This window comes from Phocoena sinus, chromosome 1, assembly GCF_008692025.1.
Source record: "Phocoena sinus isolate mPhoSin1 chromosome 1, mPhoSin1.pri, whole genome shotgun sequence".
Classification (NCBI taxonomy): Eukaryota; Metazoa; Chordata; class Mammalia; order Artiodactyla; family Phocoenidae; genus Phocoena; species Phocoena sinus.
The window spans coordinates 126,597,962-126,624,792 of NC_045763.1; the positions used below are offsets into that span (position 1 = coordinate 126,597,962).

The 26,831-nt window shown below is 38.5% G+C and overlaps 1 protein-coding gene across 1 annotated transcript in view; it reads right to left on the reverse strand.

The window, feature by feature from the left end:
* Positions 1 to 5,909: 5,909 nt before the first annotated feature.
* Positions 5,910 to 26,831, reverse strand: part of F5 (coagulation factor V) — an 85,957-nt gene continuing 65,035 nt past the window's right edge. The window contains 14 exon segments of the mRNA XM_032622510.1: positions 5,910 to 6,335; positions 8,057 to 8,239; positions 11,162 to 11,313; positions 13,682 to 13,826; positions 16,052 to 16,207; positions 16,798 to 16,901; positions 17,728 to 17,799; positions 18,687 to 18,803; positions 20,677 to 20,856; positions 23,770 to 23,842; positions 23,844 to 23,864; positions 23,866 to 23,982; positions 24,865 to 25,101; positions 25,848 to 26,010. Of these exon segments, the coding sequence (XP_032478401.1) occupies positions 6,192 to 6,335; positions 8,057 to 8,239; positions 11,162 to 11,313; positions 13,682 to 13,826; positions 16,052 to 16,207; positions 16,798 to 16,901; positions 17,728 to 17,799; positions 18,687 to 18,803; positions 20,677 to 20,856; positions 23,770 to 23,842; positions 23,844 to 23,864; positions 23,866 to 23,982; positions 24,865 to 25,101; positions 25,848 to 26,010 (1,864 nt within the window). The 3' untranslated portion in view covers positions 5,910 to 6,191.

Below are 26,831 nucleotides of genomic sequence, written 5' to 3' on the forward strand. Positions count from 1 at the left end.
AAACCCTAGGAAAAAGACACCAAGACACATATTAATCAAACTAACAAAAAATTATTCAAAGAAAAAATATTAAAAGCAGCAAGGGAAAAACAAAAAATAACATACAAAGGAATCCCCACAAGATTATCAGCTGATTTTTCAGTGGAAACTCTGCAGGCCAGAAGAGAGTGGCAGGATATACTTAAGGTGATGAAAGAGAAAAACCTACAACCAAGATTACCTTACCCAGCAAGGATCTCATTCAGATTCCCTGGAGAAGTCAAAAGCTTTTCAGACAAGCAAAAGCTAACAGAATTCAGCACCACCAAACCAGCTTTACAACAAATGCTAAAGAAACTTCTCTAAGCAGGAAACCCAAGAGAAGAAAAACACCCACAAAAACAAACCCAAAACAATTAAGAAAATCGTAATAAGAACATACGTATCAGTAATAACCTTGAATGTAAATGGATTAAATGCCCCAACCAAAAGACAGACTGCCTGAATGGATACAAAAACAAGACCCGTATATATGCTGTCTAAAAGAGACTCACTTCAGACATAGGGACACATACAGACTGAAAAAGAAGGGATGGAAAAAGATATTCCATGCAAATGGAAATCACAAGAAAGCTATTTTATCTGATACTCAGATAAAATAGACTTTACAATAAAGACTGTTACAAGAGATAAGGAGGGACACTACATTATGATCAAAGGATCAATCCAAGAAGAACTTATAACACTTATAAATGTTTATGCACCCAAAATAGGAGCACCTTAATACATAAGGCAAATGCTAACAACCATGAAAGAAGAAATTGACAGTAACACAATAAGAGTAGGGGAATTTAACAACCCACTTACACCAATGGACAGATCATCCAAACAGAATATAAATAAGGAAAAACAAGCTTTAAATGACACAATAGACCATATAGATCTAATTGATATTTATAGAACATTCCACCCAAAAGTGGCAGAATACACTTTGTTCTCAAGTGCACATGGAACATTCTCCAGGATAGATCACATCTTGGGTCACAAATCAAGCCTCAGAAAATTTAAGAAAATTGAAATCGTATCAAGCATCTTTTCTGACCACAATGCTATGAGATTGGAAAGCAATTACAGGAAAAAAGAACTGTAAAAAACACAAATACATGGAGGCTAAAGAGAGCTACTAAATAACCAAGAGATCACTGAAGAAATCAAAGAAGAAAAATACATAGAAACAAATGACAATGAAAACACGACAACCCAAAACCTATGGGACGCAGCAAAAGCAGTTCTAAGAAGGAAGTTTATAGCAATTCAAGCTCACCTTAAGAAACAAGAAAAGTATCAAATAAACAATCTAATGCTGCACTTAAAACAACTAGAGAGGGCTTCCCTGGTGGCGCAGTGGTTGAGAGTCCACCTGCTGATGCAGGGGACACGGGTTCGTGCCCCGGTCTGGGAAGATCCCACATGCCGTGGAGTGGCTGGGCCCGTGAGCCATGGCTGCTGAGCCTGCGCGTCCGGTGCCTGTGCTCCGCAATCGGAGAGGCCTGCATAATGAAAAAACAAACAAACAAACAAACAAAAAACAACTAGAGAAAGAAGAACAAACAAAACCTAAACTCAGTAGAAGGAAAGAAATCATAAAGATCAGAGCAGAAATAAATATAAATAAAGAAAACAATAGCAAAGATCAATAAAACTAAAAGCTGGTTCTTTGGGAAAATAAACAAAATTGATAAACCCTTAGCTAGACTCATCAAGAAAAAAAGGGAGAGAACACAAATCAATAAAATTAGAAATGAAAAAGAAGAAGTTACAGCAGACACCACAGAAATACAAAGCATCCTAAGAGACTACTACAAGCAGCTCTATGCCAATAAAATGGACAACCACAAAGAAATGGACAAATTCTTGGAAAGGTACAATTTTCCAAGAGTGAACCAGGAAGAATTAGAAAATATAAACAGACCTAACACAAGTAATGAAATTGAAACCATAATTAAAAATCTTCCACCAAACTAAAGTCCAGGACCAGATGGCTTCACAGGCAAATTCTATCAAACAACTAGAGAAGAGCTAACACCGATCCTTCTCAAACTCGTCCAGTAAATTGCAGGGGAAGAAACACTCCCAAATTCATTCTATGAAGCCACCATCACCCTGATACCAAAACCACAAAAGATATCACAAAAAAAGAAAATTATAGGTCAATATCACTGATGAACATAGATGCAAAAATACTGAACTAAATACTAGCAAACAAAATCCAATCATACACCATGATGTGTATGATTAAAAGGATCATACACCATGATCAAGTGGGATTTATCCCAGGGATGCAAGCATTCTTCAATATATGCAAATCAATCAGTGTGATACACCACATTAACAAATTAAGGAATAAAAACCATATGATCATCTCAATAGATGCAGAAAAAGCTTCTGACAGAATTAAACACCCTTTTATGATAAAGAAAACTCTCCAGAAAATGGGCATAGAGGGAACCTACCTCAACATAATAAAGGCCATATATGAAAAACCCACAGCAAGCATCATACTCAATGGTGAAAAACTGAAAGCATTTCTGCTAAGATCAGGAACAAGACTCTCACCCTCTTTTTCAACATAGTTTTGGAAGTCCTAGCCACAACAATCCGAGAAGAAAAAGAAGTAAAAGGAATACAAATTGGAAAAGAAGCAAAACTGTCACTGTTTGCCAATGACATGTTACTATACATAGAAAATCCTAAAGATGCCACCAGAAAACTACTAGAACTAATCAGTGAATTTGGTAAGGTTGTAGGATACAAAATTAATGCACAGAAATCTCTTGCATTCCTATACACTAATGATGAAATTTCTGAAAGTGAAATTAAGGAAACACTCCCATTTACCATTGCAACAAAAAGAATAAAATACCTAGGAATAAACCTAAGGAGACAAAAGACTTGTTCTCAGAAAACCATAAACACTGATGAAAGAAATCAAAGATGACATAAACAATGGAGAAATATACCATGTTCTTGGTGGGGAAGAATCAATATTGTGAAAATGACTATACTACCCAAAGCAATCTACAGATTCAATGCAATCCCTTTCAAACTACCAATGGCATTCTTCACAGAATTAGAATTAGAAAAACACAATTACAAGTCATATGGAAACACAAAAGACCCCGAATAGCCAAAGCAATCTTGAGAAAGAAAAATGGAGTTGGAGGAATCAGACTCCCCAACCTCAAACTATACCACAAAGCTACAGTAATCAAGACAGTATGTTACTGGCACAAAAACAGAAATATAGATCAATGGTACAGGATAGAATGTCCAGAGATAAACCCACGCACATATGGGCACCTAATTTATGACAAAGGAGGCAAGAACATACAATGGAGAAAAGACAGCCTCTTCAATAAGTGGTGCTGGGAAAACTGGACAGTTGCATGTAAAAGAATGAAATTAGAACACTACCTAACACCATACACAAAAATAAACTCCAGATGGATTAAAGACTTAAATGTAAGACCAGACAATATAAAACTCTTAGAGGAAAACATAGGAAAAACACTCTTTGACGTAAACCACAGCAAGATCTTTTTTGACCCACCTCCTAGAATAATGGAAACAAAAACTAAAATAAACAAATGGGACTTAAAAGCATTTTCACAGCAAAGGAAACCGTAAACAAGACAACAAAAAGACAACTCTCAGAATGGGAGAAGATATTGGCAAATGAAACAATGGACAAAGTATTAATCTCCAAAATATACAAACAGCTCATGGAGCTCAATATCAAGAAAACAAACAATCCAGTTAAAAAATGGGCTGAACTCTTAGACATTTCACCAAGGATGATATACAGATGGCCAGGAGGCACATGAAAATATGCTCAACATCACTAATTATTAGAGAAATGCAAATCAAAACTACAATGAGATATCACCTCACGCTGGTCAGAATGGCAATTATCAACAAATCTAGAAACAATAAATGCTGGAACGGGTATGGTGAAAAGGACACCCTCTTGCAGTGTTGATGGGAATGTAAATTGATACAACCTCCATGAAAAACAGTATGGAGGTTCCTTAAAATACTAAAAATAGAACTACCATATGACCTAGCAATCCCACTACTGGGCATATTCCCTGAGAAAACCATAATTCAAAAAGAGATATGTACCACAATGTTCATTGCAGCACTATTTACAATAGCCAGGACATGGAAGCAACCTACATGTCCATCGACAGATGAATGGATAAAGAAGATGTGGCACGTATATACAATGGAATATTACTCAGCCAGAAAAAAGAAACGAAATTGAGTTATTTGTAGTGAGGTGGATGGACCTAGAGACTGTCATACAGAGTGAAATAAGTCAGAAAGAGAAAAATAAATACCGTATGCTAACACATATATATCTAATCTAAAAAATAAAATGGTACTGATGAACCTAGTTGCAGGGCAGGAATAAAAACATAGACATAGAAAATGGACTTGAGGACATGGGGTGGGAGGGTGAAGCTGAGGCGAAGTGCGAGTAGCATCGACATACACGCACTACTGAATGTAAAATAGCTGGCTGGTGGGAAGCAGCAGCATAGCACAGGGAGATCGGCTCGGTGCTTTGCAATGACCCAGAGGGATGGGATAGGGAGAATGGGAGGGAAGCTCAAGAGGGAGGGGATATGGGGACATGTGTATGCATATGGCTGATTCGCTTTGTTGTGCAACAGAAACTAACACAGTATTGTGAAGCAATTATACTCCAATAAAGATCTATTTAAAAAAAAAAAAGGACTGGCAGCTTCTGCTTCCTACCTCTTGAACACACTTGCTTTTGGGAGCCTTATCACCCTATAAGAAGTCTAGATCACTTGTTGGAGACACCAGGTGAACAGACCACGTGAAGAAGCCATGCAATGAGGAGAGAATCTGAAACTACTAGGAGAGGGACAGAGGACCAGCTTTCCCAACAGTCAGTTGAGCCTCCTGATGACTCTGGCTACAGTCACTGTCTAACTGTAAACTCACTATAGAGACCCCAAATGAAGCCAGCAGTAAAACCACCCAGCTGTGCCCAGTCAACCTACAGAATCATGAGAAATAATAAATTGGTGGCTGTTTTAAGCACTAAGTTTTGGGGTGGTTTGTTCCACTAAAATAGATAGCATCACCAGTGAGTCTCTCCCATGTGACTCAGAGGATACCAGAAGGCTTCTCAGTCTCACAATGTCTGTAAAATTATTAGATGCCAAGTTCCCAGGGAAGGGAGTGCTTGAAAGGGGAAGGGAGAGGTGGAGGCTGGGGCCATAAAGAGAAAGACACTGAGAGAGAATTTCAACTGTTTGCCACTTTGGCCAGGGGCCAGTTCTAGCAAGAACAGCTGCATTTGGGCTAAGGGTTCCAACGCTCTTTATTATAGGTATTCACTTTCCTGTAGGTGAGCCTGTGTTTTGAAACAGTGTGCCATGTACTACCAGCTAGAATGAAGCCAAGGTTACATGTTCAGCCAACCCATGGTTATTTTAGATCTGTTCTATTAATGATCCCTAACCCTGAACATCAATACATGCAATCAGTCCCAAGGGAGACCAGGCCAGATTCACAAGTCCAGCGGGACCACTGAAAACATGCTTACTTGTATCTTTACTCGTGGAGGGTCAGAAAAGTCATTATCGTGTCAGTAAGATAGGGTATTTTAAGCACGTGTTGTTTCATATAGTAAGACTTTTTCTCTCCACTGTCAAGAAAAACAAACCATTGAGAAATACTGTTTGTTTCCTATAATCTTAAATCATAGTATTTTTAAAGAAAAATATAGGAATGAAAGTTATCTGGGCTTATAAATGGTTTAAAAGAGTAATATCTCTTTTATTAATGTGTTTAGGGTTTGAGAACTATAATGAAGAATGTTAACTACATGAATATTACTTTATATAGCATTTTTAATCAGTGAAAGATAAGCCTTTTCTTGTTGGTTCTTGATATTTTCCCATCTATACTCAAATTAATGCAGAGATAATAGTCATCATCTTACTTAGTGGTTATAAGAAGTTATAAAGGTTTCACATATAAAATTTTATTCTCTAATAGAAAAAAGAGAAATAGTGGAAAAATTTTAATATTTAAAATAGCTCTAAAATACATTGTCCACTCTAAATGGTTTGATATCGTTGAGTCCCTCCTATCTTTTAGAATAATCAATTCTATTAAATATCACAGCCAAAGAGTTCCAGGCGAAGTGCAATGTTTTGATTCCATGTTTTAGGAATGACGCGTATAAACCTGGAAATGATTGGTGGGTTGAAAAAGTTCTTCGCGTGTCCTTTGATATTATTATTTCCTTCGAAAATCTGAAAGCAAAATATGAGAAAATCTTTAAGGATGGCATAATGGGTATAAAAATCTTATACCTGAAAGTAACATAATATTGTATACCAACTGTATTTCAATTTGAAAAACTTATAATTTTTTATCCTTTTAGTTCAAACTGTGGGCATTAATGAACACATACAACATTATCACAACGGTGATCCTCAATCAATTATGAACTCACACTCCAGACATACCTCTTTAGTGATATCACCTCATCAGTGATCTGAGCTGGAACAGGGAAAAATAAAGAAATCTGATATGGTGCTGTGGGGCAGCCGCAAAAGCATATCTGCCTTTAGCCCCTTTGTAGCTATGTGACTTTGAGCAAATTACTTGTAGTCTCTGATTATCCATTTCCTTATTGGCAAAATGGGGATAATAAATTTTACCTCATAGAAGCTGTTGTAAAGATTTTAAAGAGTATGTAAACATACGACATTTATTAAGTGCCAGATAATGGGCACCAATAAATGGTTAGCTATTACTAACTTTTAAAATAAAATACATCATGTATTTTTATTTATCCTTTTTGTCATATGCCCTATATCATCAACTGAACTGTGTTTTAGGTGTGTTTCTGTCATCCCCAGCAAGTTCCCCAAGATTTACACACATCAGAAGCTAAGTCACAATTTGTTTATAAAAATGAGTTTTGCCCTACTATGAGGATATCTTGATACAGTGAGAAATAAACCAAACCAAACGTAACAAATAAACAACTCAAGGGTTTAGAGAGAAAGAGATTCAAATCCATTAACTGAGATTAAGTGCTGAGCCCGTGATGAGCATAAAGTTCCATCCCCTTCTCCTGTGTTGCCCCTCCTACTGGTTTCAGCCCAATTCCCGTTCCTGGAATATTAGGTTCCTCTCCTTAGCTTTGCCTCTGGTAGTATTTTAAAACCGTATAACTAGGAAGTTAGGAGTATAATGGAATAGTTCATCTTGCAGGAAATTAGTCTCCTCATCAGGAAGGATAACAATTGTTTGAATAACAATATGACACTGAAATGTATATGGCCATGGGTATGTATGTGATCAGCCATGAATAACAAGTACATCCAAGCTAATGTTAATACGGTAGAAGGTTTTCTAGACCCCTGTTACAGACTGTATGTTTGTATCCTTCCAAAATTCATATGTTTAAACCCTAATCCTCAATGGGATGGTAGGAGGAGGTGGGTCCTTTGGGAGATGATTAGGGCTAGGATGGGGGTAGGGCCCTCATGGCATCTCTGTGTGTGCATGCACCAAGGGAGGCCATATGAAAGCACAACCAGGAAGACTGCCCTCACTAAAACCCCAACCATGCTGGCACCCTGATCTAGGATTCTAGCCTCCAGAACTGTGAGAAATACGTGTTTTTTGTTTGTCACCCAGTCTATGGTAATTTGTTATACAGTCCAAGCAGGCTGAGACAACCCTTTCACCATCTTTCTCAATCAGAGCTAATTAAACTTCACACCACCCGCTGCTGTTTTGTCCTCATTCTTTTATAGGTGGCTCAGTCAAAGCAGAAAGATAGTGTGCATGGTCCCTGTCCCAAGACCAGCTACTTACAGAGCTAGGACTTAGAAGACTTAAAGAGTGACGCATGTCAGAGCACGCTTATCAAATACAAAGAACTATTTGCAAATTTGAGGTTCTGTTCTCATCATAGCAGTTTTCAAATTGTTTTCTTTTTGCCAAGATACCCCTGTACCTTGTCCACCAACGAGGATTTCTCTCTGTAAGGTTTCCATTCGACTCCCTGGTCACTGTACTGGATGGTGTAGCTCTTCACATACATTTCAGAGGACAGAGACTTGCAACCCTGTGTTACAATCGCTGTTATCTTCTTGATTTTGAGCAGATCAATTTGTAACCACTGATTGTTGTTGTTTGCCTATGAAAATGATTAGAACAATGCATTTGACATTAAAACCTTTGCTTTTTTAGACCAAGATACTTAGAAATGCACTGAGCTGGAAGGATTTCTTTTATGTCTCATCCCTGAGGATTCCCTGTCTCCTAGAATCCTTCCCTGTTCCTTCTTGTTTATTGTCAGCAGGTTTATAAACTTTTGGAATATTTCACGCATTGTACAACAGTTATGTGTTTACTTGTGTTCCTTACCCTTTGAGGGCAGGGAATTAGTTTTGTTTTCAGGTGTTCACCACGGTGTATGGCACACAGATGGTGCTCAACAAATAAATACATTTTATTTGAGAAAAAGTATTAAATTGCTAAATTACCTGTAAATATTTTTCTCTTAAGCAAGTTTATTTAAATGCTATGGTGATATTACTGAAGAGTTATCTGAGAAAGAATTAGATAGTATCCTCTCCCAATTTAACTTATTTTAGAAAAGCCCCAATTTTCTTTCCATTGCTAATGTCCAATAGGAGAAGTAGTCCAATTTCTTCTTTTCTGATATTTCAAATAAATGTAATATCTGAGAGACCTAATAAAGCTACACCCAGGGCTGGATATGGCATAGTAGTTGTCCTGTCTCTGGCCTAACAAAATGCCTTATTTGATGATAGGCGCTTGGAGAAAGAGAATCAGAAAGACTAATTGAGTTTTAGAGTAATCTGAGATTAATTTTCATCTTTAGGAGGTTTATCATGCCCCATAGTCTCATTCAATTCTATAAGAAATAATGAATATTGATATATTTTCTCAACATCACTCATATGTGCATGTCTGTATGTATATATGTGTATACACATATGTATGTATATGTGTAGTCACATGTGTATATATGTGTGTAGTCACATGTGTACGTATATGTGTAGTCACATGTTATTGTATTTTTTAAGCAAATTAATTGAATTAAAATGATTGTATTAGATAATTTTGGTTAATTTTGTAACACCCTTTAGTGACATCTGGTGGTGTTTTAGTGTGTCTTCAAATCAAGGTTGTACGAGTGATACAGAATGCATATAGATAGCTAGGGGAGCTTTGTAGGTGTACATTTTTTTTGGAGGCATCAAAGAGGTAGAGACACTTCAGTCTGCGTGCATACCTGCATATGTCTGGCTTAGATTTTCCACCTCTCTAAAGAAACCCTGTACATGACATTTCATACTATTGAAGGTTAAGTGAAACAAATAGTTTTGACCTAAAATTCCAGATTTAAAATGACAGCTTTAAAAATTAAAATTAGACTTTTATCTTTGCAGCCTTTACTATATCACAAAACTAAGAGTAAATTATATAGAGGGCAAAATTTTTTTAAAGGCTGTAAAATGGAGGGTGGGATGACAAGGTTACACCATGAACAGGTCTAAAGGGGCATCTGGGAAAGAATTGGTTGATACCCTCTCTCTAACTTTTTTTTTGGGGCCATGCTGCATGGCTTGAAGATCTTAGTTCCCCCACCAGGGATCAAACCCAGGCTACTGTCAGTGGAAGCGGAGTCCTAACCACTGGAATGCCAGGGAAGTCCCTTTATTTTAGTTATATTTATTTTATTTTATTTTATTTATATTATAGAAATTAAATCAATATAATGTTACACAACATTATTACTTTAACTTCTGTGGGTCTCAGTTCCCCCCTTTGCAAAATTGCAAAATGAGGTGCTTGGGTTGCTTCAAATGGTGCAAGGAGCATAGATCTGTCTATCGGGAGAGTGGGATTCCTGATTCCGCCACCAGGCTAAGCTAAAATTATTTAACCTCTTTTGCGTTTGGACTTAAAAGGAAAATCTGAACCAGATGCTTTGTAAAACCCTTTGCCTTTCTAACATTCTGTGATTCTGTGATGATCCAGAAATGAGTCTCAAGGCACAGACATAGTTGCCCAAGACTCTCTGTATTGGGCCCAGATAGTCTCTTCTATTTGCTCCCCTTGCATCACACCATTCCCTCCTCCTTTATCTGGTGGCTTGATTTAAGATTAGGATGTGGGATTCTATACAGAGTCCAGGGAATTGGAGTGTAGCTTCCTTAAGGGAGGGAGTTAGGAGGACAGAAAACAGGGAACCTGGATTAAGTTGATTGACTGGACTGTTCTGATTTCTGATGCCATTCAGATTTTACAGGTCAGTCGAAGAATGAAATAAATATGAGTCAATTATTAATAGTTACCCTAGAACTAAAAGTTACCTTAATTACTCAATGGGCTAATATCGAGGCACTATAACTCTCTGCGAGATGTTTACAAAACTTAGATCACGTATTTATAAACCTGGTTTTGCAGCATCTTATCAGGCTGCCAATTATCAAAAGGAATGTTACAAGGTTCTGAAAAAATGAGAACAAGACAATTTAAATGACACTCTTAAGAAAATGAAAAATATTGCTAAATTCTGGAGAGAACAAAAAGAAGACAAGATGTTGCAAACCTAAGTCATTTATCCCTAATGGAAGTTGTCTCGATCAGGAGTTGGCAAACTACAGCCCGAGGCCAAACCTGGCCTACTGCCTGCTTTTGTAAATAAGGTTTTATTGGAACACAGTCATGTTCATGCATTTACATATTGTTGACGGCTGCTTCCCTGCAACAGTGGCAGAGTTGAGTAGTTATGACAGAGAATGTATGGCTCACAAAGGCTAAAATATTATCTGGCCCTTTGCAGAAAAATTTTGCCCACCCCTAGTCTAAATCAAGACCACAGAGATAATAACTTCTCTCCGAGCCAAAGTTCGAGCTAAAGCTATCAAGACAGCACACAGCCTAGTTCTCAGACCTAGGATCATAATCTGCAGAAGCAGGAGATGATACTCTGGCTTCCCGGGGGCCCCCATGTTCCCTGTAGTGAGGGTCTATGCTTTCTTCTGAAAGGCTGAGAGGATTCCCTTTGCAGGGGACATTTCACCTTGGCTTGCCAGGCATTCACACGGCCCTGGGCATTAAGGCGGGCAAGGAAGGGTTCCCAGTAATCTCCCCACCAAGAGTTTTTAATTGAGGAAGCTGTGATTTGCTTGTTTTCTATCTTTCCACTTTCCATACCCAGCGGTGTAGAGCATCCTGTCAAGAAAAAAGTAATGTGATTAATTATATACCACTGATATTCCTTGCATGGCATTTTGCACTTCAGAGGAGACAAGAAATAATATTACTGCTAAGTAATGACAAAAACAACCATCACAGCAATGAACATTTATTGTCCAAGTGCTAAACCCTGTTTTCAGGCTTCACACGTATTACTTAATGCTCTTAAATATCTCCATTTTACGAACGAGAAAACAAAAGCACAGCAAGAAAAAGTAACTTGGCTAAAATAATACTGCTAGAAGAATCAGAAACTAGCTTTGAGCCCAGGAAGCCTGACATTAAATACCATTTGATGTCATTTCCCTCCTTCAGTGAGTCATGGAACCTTTGTTCTTTGCTTTGAGGTAGACAATACTCCTAAAGTATCTATGTATATAAAAACATACTCTATTTCTTCTAAGAAAAGCTACAAAGAAGAAGTTATAGGGGACCTTAGTAGTCACATTTAATATTTTATTTCCAACCCTTTGAGGGTGCTTCATGTGATACACCCTTTAGAATTTTGCCAAGGCATAAATTTGAATGTCACAGGCAACAAAGCTGATCCGTGAGTGTAAGAAACATATCTAGTGAGTGAGCCCAGATGACTGCCCATCATCATCATCTTTGTGACACTTTGTTCTTGCTAGCAAATCATGCAGACGTTTTCTTGAAGTGATACCTTACTTTCTTCATGAAAAGAAGGCTTCAAAGAAGAAAGCTTACTGCTAATACTAATTATATAAACATCAAGAAAGTGAAGAGATCTTAAAAAGTAATACTTCTTGTATAGAAAATAGAGGTTTTAAATAGACTGACATTGTTGAAAGTCACATTTTAGGGTAGCTTGACTCTATGACCTGAACAAACTACCAGTTACATTGCATACCATATGGAAAGAAAAACGATAATGACTTATAGAGCTGTTTCAGGTTTTCCTGCCTGATCAAAATTTGCAATTTTTTTCTGATGTGGACCATTTTTAAAGTCTTTACTGAATTTGTTACAATACTGCTTCTGTTTAACGTTTTGGTTCTTTGGCCATGAGGCATGTGGGATCTTAACTCCCCACCAGGGATTGAACATGCACCCCCTGCGTTGGAAGGCGAAGTCTTAACCACTGAACTGCCAGAGAAATCCCCCAAATTTGCATTTTATGTGGAAGATGTTACATAGCATTGCTATCTGAACATTGACAAAATGCCCATTTCCATATCCCTCATGAATATCAAGAGTTTATTGTACTGTTATCTGCTTACAAGTTTCTTATCAGCTGATAAGAAACTTATTCCAAGGTTCAGCTTTCTCCACTGTAAGCCATGGTTTCTTCCTTCTACCCTGAGAGAAGGCACTGTAGCTCCTCAACAGATGTACCACAGCAAGTTTTAGGTGTGCCTGTATGTGTGTGTGTGTGTGTGTGTGTATATATATATATATATATATATATATATACATACATATACATATATATATATACATACATATACATATATATTGTATAAATATGTCTTTATTTTGCCTTCCTTGTTGAAGAATATTTTTGCTGGACAGGTGTGACTGTATAATGATCTCCCTCCCCCCTCAGCCCTTGAGCAGCTAGGTGGTGCCTAGATCAGCCAAGCCCAGGGTGGATTGCTTCATTCTTTTACCCCAGACTGTGAGACAGATATTATATTTTATATGTGCTTTGAAGTGAAAAAATTTGGAAAGCACCACTTTAAGAGTCAGAGAAGAAGAAGAGTTGATAAAATCCTTAAGCATCTTGTTATATAGAGTAGAATTTTATTATGGCCATTTATGATTATCTAGATTTATTTATACCACAGGTCACATTACATCCCCTGAAAAATAGAAGCTTACATAGAAAAGGCTTGGATACCTACACAGAGTGTGAAACAGAATACAGAGTTCAAGGAAGGTTTCAGGAAGTTGGGAGGCAGATGTATATTTCAAAAACATTCACTGAACACCTAATATATGCCAGTAATGTTGCTAGATACTTTTATTACGTTAAAGTCTGAGTGACCTGGCTGGAAGACTTTGGAAGAGTCAGACCTAGTTTGACTCTCAGTTCTTATTGAAAATGGGCTGATGGAGGTCATTCTTCGCTAGGGCCCTTCTTTCGAGGGTCAAGGCAGTATCCATATGATCCCGGAGTTCTTCAGAGAGCCTGCCCTCCGGCTGACAGAACCAGTCTCAGTCTAGATCACAATGAGAGTTTACCTGAGTAGAATCTCTGTTTCACAAAGGTTTTTCTAGGAGCCTAAGTGAAGAGAACTAAAAATTCTACCCATTCTCCCATACCCCCCAAATCTTGATTTTCTGAGTGGCAGCTAGCAAACAATGCATCTGTGTTCCTTACCGTTAACCTCGCAACCTTGCAGCTCCAATCGAAGGGCAGGTTTGTTATAGGATTTAGTTGGAGAGATTCTAATATATCTAGCCACAACAGGTGGGTCAAACTGATTCTCTTTTATTGTAGAGGCATCCGAATTGCCATTAAAATACTAGAGGAAGAGAGGAAAATTTAGTTATATTATAACAATTCTCTATAAGGTGATTTTATAATAAAATTTTCATCCAATCTAATATTGTAATATTAAGTTTTCATGTAGCCTGAATCAAATTAATTTGGTCTTAAAAGATACCTGGGAATACTTCCACTTCAGGAAGATGGTATAAGCACAACTGAAAACATAAAAAGACTCTGAAAGGTGGAGAAAAGGCAGACTGGCTAGGGTTCTCAGGACCCAAGGAACAACACAGTGGTGAGTCCTCTGGGTTTTCTTTTTACCACATATACAGACTTATAAGTAAAGAAGCCAGGGACCAGGAAACACGAATAGGTGCAGACCAAAAAAAATAAATAAAAGCCAGCAAAAGCCTTCTTTCTCTAGCCTCAGGACCAGAAAAGAGCAGTCTAACAAGACAGAAAACTTTTAGATAACAATTATTCTACTTCAAGCCAAACATCATAGAATAGAAAACACTGTGGCTCCTTCCCTACCCACAGCAGCAAAGGCCAGCTGGGGAGCCTAGACTTCCATGCTCATGAGACTGTAAGGAGGCACCCCAACACCCTGACTGGGGTTGTGTCAGAGAAAGCCAAATAGAGACCCAGGATCTTCATCTCTTCCAGCTTCTAATAAGGCTCCCACTCCTGCAGTGTCAGTGGATACCATCCCATCCCCCCCCCAGCAGCAAAGAGGAGGGGTCCCAGCTCCGGTGTCAACAGAGGAGACCAAGTAGGGAATGGACTTTGACCTCTATCTGGCTGTAAAGAGGCTGTGCCCCATCCCATTTCCCTGCCAGAACAGTGTCAGGAAGAGCCAACTAAAACAAAAGAGTGGATATCAGGAATATTGAAAACAGAAAAGCAATAGATAACAGCAGTGAAACAAAGGGCCAGTTATTCGAAAAGATCTTTAAAAATTGGCAAATCTCTAGCAAGACTGACAAAGCAAAAAGAGAAGAGATGCAAATTACAAATATCATAAATGAAATAGGCAATATCACTACAGACCCTGCAGACATCAAAAGGATAATAAGAGAATACTACAAACAACTCTTACACATAAATTTAACAACTTAGAGGAAAAGGACCAATTGACTGAAAAAACACAAACTATCCAAATTCACCCCATATGAAATAGGTAATTTGAAGAGCCTGTAACTTAAGGAAATTGAATTTGTAGTTTTAAAATTCCCAGAAAACAAATCTCCAGGTCCACCTGGTTTTGCTGGTGAAATATACCAAATGTTTAAAGAATTAACACCAATACTAGATTATCTCTTCCAGAAAACAGAATAGAAGAGCACACTACCTAATTTATTTTATGAAGCTAGTATTACTCTGATTTTAAAACAAAAAATGTATAAACAGATAAAACTACACACAAATATCCCTCATGAACGTAGATGCAAAAATCTTTAAGCTATGGACTTTAACTGTAATTTGTGTACTGTCTCCAATACAGATTGCTAAGAACCAAAATTTAAGATTTTCATGATCTATTCTAAGGTATAGTGCAAATAATTTATTATTAGAAATAGCTAAATGATAACATAGAAGATAGTAACATAGTAAATGATTTACAGAAAAAATGAAACTGATTCAAGGTTATCAGTGTAATAATGGTGGACTGACTCCTTGCATTCAGATAGCTTTCTTTGAAGAGGGGGGTGAGGGAGAAGGGGAAGAATTAGGGCTGGTATAATTGGGTCATTGGGAATAAACAGGCTGAGCCCCTGGACAGTCCAACAGGGGAAAGTCACTCCTCAGGCATGGCAGCAAAAAGAAAATGTGAGAATCACACTGCCTCAGAGCACTACTGGTATTAACACTATTATTTCCTTCGGTTACACTGAAATAGAGAACAAAATAAAATGTAAGAGTTAGTAAAATCAAAACTCTTGGTGGCCAATTTTTAGCATGAGCTCTTTAAGGCACAAGACCAGATATTCTACCCTACTGCCTGTCATCTGCCAATCTGAGAAGTCTGGGTATTTAGTTTGATTATAAAGAGATTTTTTTTTTTCAAGTTTTATGGAGTTTTGGAATTTCAGAAGTCAAGCTTATCCTTTTAATTTGTAATACATATATACACGTCATTTTACCTCTTTTCTCCATAAGACACTAAGAAAGCCGTTTGTATTTATAACACCCAGAAAGGTATTTTTAAAAAAGATATAGTAACCCTAGGCTCGGGAAGAAACAACAATGCACACAGACCATCACGTTCCTAGTGCTGTTTCCTTTGAAGATCCGCCAGTTTGTCCGGTCAGAGCTGTAAGCCACAAAGAACTCGGTGGTGTAGTAAGACTTCAGGTAGTGTTTGGCACCTTGGGTCTGGATCCCTGTGAACAGGACTTCCCTTTGCATGTCTACCTGCAATATAGAAAAGCCATTAAGCAGAACCATCCTTGTCAACAAGTCACACGCTGCCTTAATTCATTGTAAAACTAACCTTCTTTAGAAAAAAAGAACCAACACCTAGCAAACTAATAAAATGGCTAGGGGCAATCCGTATTTGAGCACAGGGTACCTGACTTGAATCCAAACTCAGCCACTCACTAGTGTATGTGACATTGGGAAGTTAGTTAATCCCTCTGTGTATTAGTTTTTTTTTTTATCTGTAAAGTGGGATATTACTAAAAATAACCTCATAGGATTAATTTTGAGCATGTAAAGTACTTAGAATGGTGCCTAGCGCCTAGTAATTTTCATTTCCCCTAACAACATTGCAAGAACAACAAGAAGAAATTATTAAATCACTGCCATTTTTATTATTACAGGGAATCCCCTGGCAGGCTAGTGGTTAAGACTCTGCACTTGCACTACTGAGGGCCTGGGTTCAATCCCTGGTCAGGGAACTAATATCCCATAAGCCGTGTAGTGCTGCCAAAAAACAAAAACAAAAACCCCCACATTTTTACTATTACAGTAGCAGTAAATATTATCAGGTTAATAAGATATACCTGGATCCAAGGTTTAGGGTTAAATTCTACTGCAAGTTTTTCTGCGATCCAAGCATTATATGATCCACCATTGTTTAGTCTTGCTAATTTGGGTTTCCAATAACCTAAATCCAAAGGAAGAAAATAATTTATTCTGAATTTAAAAAAAAAAAAAACCATACAGCTAGCAATTTCTCAAGTGAGTTTAGTCCCAGTGGAAAACCAGATTCCTCAAGGAACTTCTGTTGCAATTAGGAGACCAGGTCGTTGACACGGGCCTCAGCTACTAAGTCAGTCCCTGATTATGAAATCTTGGTTTCGGGCCTGTGCTTGGACAGCTGTCAACTACCACCCACCCCCTTTACTGCATATAGGTCACATTTATTTTTTCTCAGTTATGTTGATATGGTTTCTGCTTAGTGTGTCTGCCTAACAGAAAGACATAGGAGGAATTTATGGGAGCCTCGTGATCCCTTACAATTGACCTTCTGATGTTGGGAAGAGTTTGAGGCAGAGAGAGGAAACTTAGGAGGAGTTCCTGACGCACAGTGGGTGAACAAAAAGTTTCTTGAACAGATGCATGGTCGATGCAGCAAAGGGCTCTGATAATGGGGATTGTAATACCTGGCCTATAAGACCCTGTGAATCTGGCTAGAATATTTCACGGGTTAGTTCCCTTGACATCTTACATTCTACAGAACAGAGTAATGAGTAATTTCTGCTTAGAAAATACGTATAACAAAGTAAAATTTCCACGGTTAGAGATTATACCTCTAGTGGGTCAGTAATTAGATATTTTACTGCTGTTTTACTACGTTGTGGTAGAGAAAAGCCTAGAGAGGAGCAATGGCCCATGGATTCAATAGGCAGCATTGTCATGTACAGTTTTGCGGGCCGTATACAGCACAGTTGTAGGAGGTGCCTTTTACAGGCTATGATGCTACTACTTACCCCAAAACTCAGAAGCCTTGATCTGTGAATCAGCTATGAGACCAGTGCTTAGTCCCATTGGCATTTTACAGTCTACAAAAAATTAGAACAATGAATAATTTTTGCTTAGAGAGTATATAAAATAAAGTAAAATCTCTATGGCTATAGATTATACCTCTAGTGGGTCAGTAATTAGATGTTTTCACCTACCTGTGTGGTGCTGACTTAAATATGTCTGACCATAAAATCGTAAATGTACTAGCAAGAACTGGTCCTTTAATAGAAATTAAAATTAGTGATGCCTTAGTGGAAAACAACTTATCCTGAAGTGCAGATACTTTTTTAATTGATTTCCATCTGTTTGTATCTTAAAATAAGCCATTTTACAATATTAAGTACTATCCCTCATAAGACTATGTTCTCAAAAGTTGACCTGAAAGTTACAATGTTATTTATATACCGATCAAAGAAGGGAATACTAGCCACTGAACTATCTGGATGTTGCCACAGTGCTTGGTACTCAGCAGGTGCTTAGTAAATTCTGGCTTGCTGGCTGGCTGGCTGGTTGGTTGGATGGACAGACGGATGGACAGATGGAAACTGTGTTTCTCAAATACTGAAATGCCAAGTTCAGTGACTATCTCGGTCACAGTTGAATTCCTGGTTTCTCTCCCCTCCTCTACTCTGGGAGTCTGGAGAATTTCTTATATTCACTGCCCCATGGATCACAAATCATGAAGGAGGATGCTTTATATTGGTTCCTCAAATGAGAGGAATGCCTTTGGTTTGAACCATTTGGCTTAAAACTGATGTTTGCAGTATAGTCAGACTATAGGTCAGAATAAAAGAAATTACGGCTACAGATTATGCCTCTGTTATGTCAGAGTTCTCAGAGTTGAATATTTCCAATCTAAAAATTGGTAATATTCTAGGAACAGGCACTCTCCTGCTAAAAAAATAATGTGGTTCTTGGATGATACCTCTGTCTGTGATGAGAAATGGCGTTTGCATCCCTGCTCTCTGGTTTTCTCCAACTTCTGTGTCTAGGAGCCACCAGCCAGGTTTTGATGCCTTCATTTCAAGAGTTTTAAATGAACCTAAAATAGAGAGTAAAGGACAACATTGCATACACAAAGATTAACAGGTTAACATTGGTTGACCACTACCAAAGAATCCTAAAATCCCTGAATTGCAAGTGGTTTAGAATATAACTTAAGAGTTACCCATTTCTCTTTAGGCAGGACTACAGGTGTAACAAAGAGATCAAAACAAAACAATGACAACACACACACAAACTTACTAAAAATAAATTTCCCCGGGACTTTAAAAAAATCTCCAACACCCCTTACTAGAAAGAAACTTTCATTTATCTAAATATAATGTTACAAGTTAACCCATATATAATACAGCTTATCAAAGCAACCTTGAATGATATGTCATCGGGCCTCAAAAATACTGTACATGTTTCCTTTCTCTCTCTTCATTTCTCTAGTTTTTCTTTTTTATCTGAGAAAATTAAAATAAAACATCCTTCCCCCATGTTTCAATTTTTCTATAAAGTTTACATTTTAGAGAGAGATGTACAAAAATTGTTTCAGAAAATCACTGAAAGAGTGAGATTTCTGAAATCTCTGATTATCCATTCTGGTATTTAACATTACCTACTGCCAGTTAGTACTTAAATTCTGCTGACTATAATATGTGACCATTTCCTAGATTGTGAGTAAAAAGTAATAGCTGATGGTCATCCTCCTCAAACACGCTAAAAAAAGACCTCCAGCCTTCTACTCTGTAATGCTGATATTAGGTATGAAGATTTAGGTGGGTCAGCGAACCCCAGCTTCTCGCGCGCAGGCTCATGGAAAGGATGACTGATCTGGTAACACTTGGTGAAAAGTTAGGAGTGAGTTTGACCTAATCCTTTCTGCCCCTGATTTTAACAGAGTGGGTCTTTATAGCTTTGTTAATGAGAAACTGGCATGTTTCAAACAAACAAGGACCCTGTTTACCCCCATCCTTAACTAAATCGGGCCCGTTTGGACTTGGGTGCCTACATCTGAGGCTGATTCACACAGCAACCTCCCCACCCAAAGTCCTGTCAAAGGACTGCCCTGACTAGCTTCTCAGACAGCATTTATGGAAGGTAGGCTGCTTGTTAAAAATGCAAAAAAAATGTTAAAAATCCTGGGCCCCTGCCCAGGTTCTATCAGATCGAAGTCTCTGAGAGCAAAATCTCTCCTTAGCATCTGTGTTTTAACCAGCTTTGTAAATTTGTATTATGCCCCCTGCAGTTTGAAGATCAATGGCATCTAGCACTTACACCTCCACTCACACACCTGTGATACACACCTACAAACAACTCACTGGCACGTAAAAATCCTTTTTGATGATTGTAGTTTGTTTAAACCTTATCGTTATTTTGCATATGAAAAGCTTTAAATACCTTTATTATACTTTAGCTTTTAGAATCATTTAAAAATATATTTTTCCCCTCATGAGTCAGTTTAAGATTCAGATTCCTACAGTCACTTGCCCAAAGATATCAGGGTGATAGAGTGAGGAGAATTCAAGAACCCCGAAATCCTGGTAAGTTTCTGATCTCCGCCCAACAGAAAGCTTTAGCTGCCTGAACCTCGTGGGATTCATTTTGTAATCTGCTTTAGACCTGGCCTGCGTGACACATCATGGCTTGGAAGAATCTGCAGTAGACAGAGCATCTCTGTAGAAGAAAGCTGGGCTGCACATTTAGTCTGTGTGGTGCTACAAACAGTGCAGACACTTAGCTGACTCTTCTGTATTCTGCATGCAGGTTTAGAATATGGCTTTGCCCAGGATCCATGCCAGAGCCCATGCTTTAACCCCTTTGGAAGGAGATGCACAAGGAGGGAATGAGGAAGAGTTACAGACGCTAAGATTGTCCGCTCTCGCCATTTTGTCACAGGGACCTCTTTTCATTGTCGAGATCTTTACCAGGCAAAAGAGGCCAGACCCCTAACTGGTGCTGTTGAGTGCCATTTTCCAGCAAGGTCTGGCCATGAAAGTGAACCACATGAATGTCCTGGGAGCCGCCTACGTTCAGCAGGTGCAACCTCACCCACTCTTGCTCATACATTCTCAGGCCAGGCAAGTTGTAGATCATCCCATTGATGGCTGAAAGGACAGAGAGTTGCAATCAGTCAAAAATCTGTGAACATCAGGAAAGAGGAAATATGAGGCCTTTCGCTCACCACCCATCTTCTTTATTACTCTGCATGCCCAATCCCACCCAGACATAGTAAGGGGCCCCCTATATGTCATAATATCAGTAAGAGGCTGAAACAGAGCCACCTTTTCCTTCTTACACCAGCCTACTGCAGAAGTGTGGGTGAGTACCCTTTCCAATCAGTTTATCACTCTTTTCCCCAGATTTACACTTTTCCTGTTCTGTGCTTTATCCATTTATTCTTTATATTTGTAGTATGAATTTTCCTAGGCTACAAAAAGGGTAAGGACTAATGTGGACAGATAAGTGAACTCTAGTCATTAGAGGAAAGAGGGTAAGTGAGGGGATATGCAGTGTATCACTCTAAGGCCTCCTAAATTCAGAGATAGTTCCAGGCAAAATTAGGAAGTCAGTTTTAAAAAAAAAAAAAAAAAGTTTATTTATTTTTGGCTGCATTGGGTCTTCATTGTTGGGTCTTCGTTGCTGCACGTGGGCTTTCTCTAGTTGTGGCGAGCAGGGACTACTCTTCGTTGTGGTGCATGGGCTTCTCATTGCAGTGGCTTCTCTTGTTGCAGAGCTCGGGCTCTAGGCGTGCAAGCTTCAGTAGTTGTGGCAAGCAGGCTCAGTAGTTGTGGCACATGGGCTTCGTTGCTCCACGGCATGAGGAATCTTCCCGGACCAGGGCTCAAATCCGTGTCCCCTGCATTGGCAGGCGGATTCTTAACCACTGCACCACCAGGGAAGCCCAGGAAGTTGGTCTTTATCTTTGTTATACCCACCAGCCTTAGACATTCATGTTTATTCTCTCGTTTGTCTGATTGCTCCTCTGCCCCCTTCCCAGCTTGGATGTCTAGGGTTCTCAGACTTTATCAACTCTCTCCTTACTGAAATATGTGTTTTTTAAGCATCTGATAAACTTGATCACCTTAACAAATGAATGCATACAAAATTTTAATGGTAAAGCTTAATGCTACCACGTACTTAATTGGGACTGAAGTGAGGGAAGTTTTGGTGGTGGTGGTGGCTGTTGTTTATTCTTCTAAAGTTAAAGGGACTACTGTGGAATTTCAGGAACCAGGCAAGTGAATTTTTGGAGGGAGAAGAGTTGAGATCATTTTGGCTCTCTTAAAATTATATCAGATATGAAAGCACCTGTCTACATACTCATAACACCAGCCTCACCTCCTCATCTTAGTTTCTGTGTAAGAAATAGATCTCCTAAAAGTAAAAGGTATCTCCAGTGGTTATTAGGTCAGCATTGCTAAACCATTACATCAGGATACAAAAGTGAAGACGCTCAACAGAGTAGGCACTCAGTAAACATTAGATAAATTGAGCTGAGTGAAAAAAGTTCATTTGTTTACTAATCCAACACATATTTACTCGGTGCATACTGCAGAGGCCAGGCATAGGTGGTCTGCTTATCAAATACCCTGATAAGTTCTACAGTGGAAGATTACCAAATTACAGAGATTTAGACGACAATACATTTAAAACTAAAACTATACTGGATGCATTTTACGCTTTCTTTGAAGAATCAGGAAGCAGGGCCTCGAGGGTACTCAGCAAGTAAACAGCATAGCTAAGAAATAAGCCTGTCTGATTCTGCAGTCTGTACTTCCCACTAGGTTGAGAGATTTTCAGAGGATGTGCTTCCTACCCATGAGACCAAGCACCCTGGGCTGAAAGGCCTAGAGATTATAGGAGAAGAGAAAAGAAAGCTCTGCTTGGAGTCTGTGGGGCAGCTCTCAACTGACTCTATTCTAGACTGCTTAATAGAATTTCTTAACCTTGCGTGATAAGCAGAGTCCAGAGGGTGGGGTTTTGGAGCAGATTGTAAATCATATTGTTTCCTTTCCTCTACGCCAAAGTGTTTTTACAGGTGAGATCAGACTGTATTCCACACTTACAGAAGTTTAATAAGGAAAATAAGCTAAAAAAGGGTAACCTGAGTATATAAATGGGGTGGGAGAGGGAGCATAGACCGACTTAGCCTTGATGACTGGCTGGGGAGAGGAGGTGGCAGTGAACTGGATATTGCTTATAATGTCTTTTTTTTTTTTTTTATTCCTGAAGCCTCTTCTTTCCTATTACACTGAATGACTGACCCATCACCCAAAGCACAGGACCTTCCTGATCAGAAATCTCATAGAAATCACCTCCATTTATCAAACTCTGAAAACAGGGTCATTTGTCTTCTGATCCCTAAGTCATTATATCTGTTGTTCACCAAATCCTAAATTCTGCCTTTCTCTAAAACTGTAGTTCTGTTGCCAATTTACAGACAAAGTTCCTGAATGGACTTCAGAGTAGATATGCTTTCCCCTCTTTTCCCACCCAAATGCTCTCTTGGCACTCTTCTTCCATTAGCTGGCTACACAGTTTCCTATATCATTTTCTCCACATATGCTTTGGGTGCCACCTGGGAACTGCTGAGAGCTACAAATATTACAGTCATTCTTATTTTGGAAGTGCGTGTGATCACTTCTACATAAATAATTGATCCTTTAGAGATCAAGACACAGTTTTATTAACTGTTTAAATTGCAGAATGATGTTAATTCCTTTCCAATTTATGTTACCCACCGAAGCACACTGGCTTTTTTGTTGGTTTGCTTGGGTTGGTTTTGCAGCAGCCTTGTGAGCTATCTTTTAGATTTCAGATTTTGTATACTCTCTTTCACCTGCAGTGTCACCTGCCAGGTTACATCAGCCCTCGTAGACATTTAAGGACCTGGTGTCAGTTAGAGCTCCTGGTTCCACAGAAGCATCTCATGTCTAATTTTGGGAAGACCTATGGGCAGGAATCACTATCACCCAGTGATTAGGTTCAGAGACTAGATCAAAGTCAGAGGAAAATACCATGAAACTCATGGGAGTTTTTTACTTCTGAGGATGTGTGTCTCCAAGACCTCATGGGCTTCTTTTCATAGTACCCAGCTCTTCTTTTCATCAAAATACCATAAAAAGTAGGACAAATTCTCTCATGTCCACAGGCATGTTGGTCTCCTTATGAAGTGTTCCTTTTCGGCAGATCAGAAGGGGTCCTATCAAGCCTGAATGGATATCTTTTTCCTGGAAGACAGTAAGAGCAAATTGCACGTATTATCTCTTTCTCAAGATTTTCTTTGCCCTTCTGACAATCACTGATCATATTGAAGAGGAGACCTTCTCAGAGGCTCTGAATTTGAAGATTATAAATGAATAGCTTAATAAGCCTGGATATTGATCATCTAATTCTGTGATACTCATAGTCACTTCCTCTGATTAATCCTTTGTTTCAACATGGTAGTAATGATAATAATGATGATAATAATAGTGATACTATTATAAATACTATTTATTGAGCATCTACTATGTTAAATATTTGCCTATAGTATCTTATTTTAATTCTGACAATAATCCTATATGGTAAAAAATAAATTCATTTATTGAACAAATATTACCAAGTGCCTACTATATATGCTACATACTGTTATCTTCATTTTTAACTTTGGAAACTGAGGCTGATGAGCTCAAGTAACTTTCCTAGGGCTACACAATCAGTGACAGGATAGAATTGAAATCTAAGTCTATGCTCTCTACCATGCTCGAAATGAGGGAGTCTTGATTTTGTAGTTCTTTTATTAAAAAAGAAAAAAAAAGGCAGAAGAAAGCTAATACTTGTTCAAGGAAATTGCAGATAAACATCTTCTTCTGTAAGGTAGTCACTCTAACTAGGGCCAACCTTTTAAGTATTCCTCATTCCTTTCCACTGAACAAATGCTTCTCACTGTCCATCTGAAGATCTGCATGGAGAGTTCCTGATTACGGTAGCTGTCGGACTGTTGACCATGATCCTTACACATTCCTCATGGAAAGACAGATATTTACTAAGAAATAATTGTGACACTTCCATTTGATGGACTCAGGTTATAAGTTTGGGGAAATGACAAAAACTTTGATGGCTATGCTTACCGGGTTCACTGCCGAGTAGTAGGCCCAAGCCCGACAGGCAGAGCCAGGATTTTCTGGCCCTGATCGCTCAGTGGCATGCCATACGTATGTATAAGTGCTGTTGGGCTGAACAGCATTGTCTTCCTTAAACCATTCAGGAGAGTCATCTTCATAAGTCTTTCCCTCTGATGATTTCTCATAGGAAAGCCCATGGGCATGAAGAGAATATGGTCTGGATGCTAAGTTTTTAAAACGAACCTAAAAAAAAGAATGATTCACAAATGTATTTACGTTTAATAAAGCCCCCAAAATGTCAGCGTTATGGGTCAAAGTGGATGGCTATTAAATTGAACCTGAGATATATTGAATGTTTAGAATTGCAAAGTAACTTTCGTATATTACTTCGTCTAATTTTACAACCATCCTATGAGATAGGGCCTAAGTAGTTTACTCCAGAAACACCAAAACAGGTTTGTTTTTAGGCTCAAAGCAAAAGTATTGACATTATCTACAAATGAAATGATAAAGATAGGTGCTACAGATTTGAAAACGAATGAGGCTTGGGTTTTACTCACAATAAGGTTTCAACCTACTGGCTAGAGAGACTGCACATGTGAATGCAAGTTAAAAATCTGGAGACAAAAGGTGCTGTAAACAAAATATGAATGGGATTAGCTGGGAATGCCTGGGAGGAGCAATTCAGTTGAATGTTTAGGAGAGGTTGGGGGAATTAAAGAAAGTTTCTTAGGAGAAATGGAATTGGCCCTTATAGAATGAACAGGAGCTTAGCAGAGGGAGAGAGAAAATTATGAGATCTTTTTTTTTTTTTCCTTGAAGAGTGGCAAGTTACTTGGTAAGCAGTCTTTGAAAAGAAATGTAGTTATTTGTTAATTTTGAAAAATAAATAAGTCACCATAGCTCTCTTGCCACTTTCATCTCTACAACCCTCTGGTGGTTGTGGAAATTCCTCTGATGATCTTAGCAATGCTCAAAAGATGACTTACTTGGATAACATCATCCACTTCAGCTCTAATGATAGGACCAAGTATGCCAAGATGCTCTTCATACTCTCCCCGAGGATCAAGCTTGTTAAAAGTGCTATCAAGGTACTTTCGAAAAACTACTTTCTTGTATATGGTGTCCTTTGAAACATCATCAGTGTCTTCACTGAAATGATAATAATAGCATTTGTTTAAAAGAACAAGTTAAAGACCATTCAAGAATTTAGGAAATTATCTGTTTCTGAGTATAGTATATAGAGAAGATATTTGATAAACATTTGATGAACAAATGAATTAAAATATAAATAACTAGGGCTCCCCTGGTGGCGTAGTGGTTGAGAGTCCGCCTGCCGATGCGGGGGACACGGGTTCGTGCCCCGGTCCGGGAGGATCCCACGTGCCGCGGAGCGGCTGGGCCCGTGAGCCATGGCCGCTGAGCCTGCGCGTCCGGAGCCTGTGCTCCGCAACGGGAGAGGCCACAGCCACAGTGAGAGGCCCGCGTACCGTAAAAAAAAAAAAAATATATAAATAACTAAAACCACAAGCCAGTAAATATCCTTCAATTCCCAGCTCATATATCATTTCTTGGTATCTCCTCCTATGATCCTTTAGACTGGGTCAAGTCTCTAGCATTCCTCACATTTCTATACTACTACTATAGTATATATAGTAAATCCCTGTAGTATTCTGATAATATTTCTATAGTATATATAGTAAATTATATATCATTTATTCATGAGATTATCTATTAATATCTGACTCTACCACTAGGGTGAAAGCCCCATGAGGTTAGGGATTGTGCCTCGTTTGCTTATAATTTTTATTTCTAGTGCCTAGCAAGTTATCTGGCACATAGTAAGCAGATATTTATTTAATGTATTAATAAATGACAAATATAATCATATATTAACATAGCAGATTTTAATATCAAAAGCAGACAAAGCCATGTGATGGGACAGTGCCAGGACAGGCAGATGATAAGAGTCA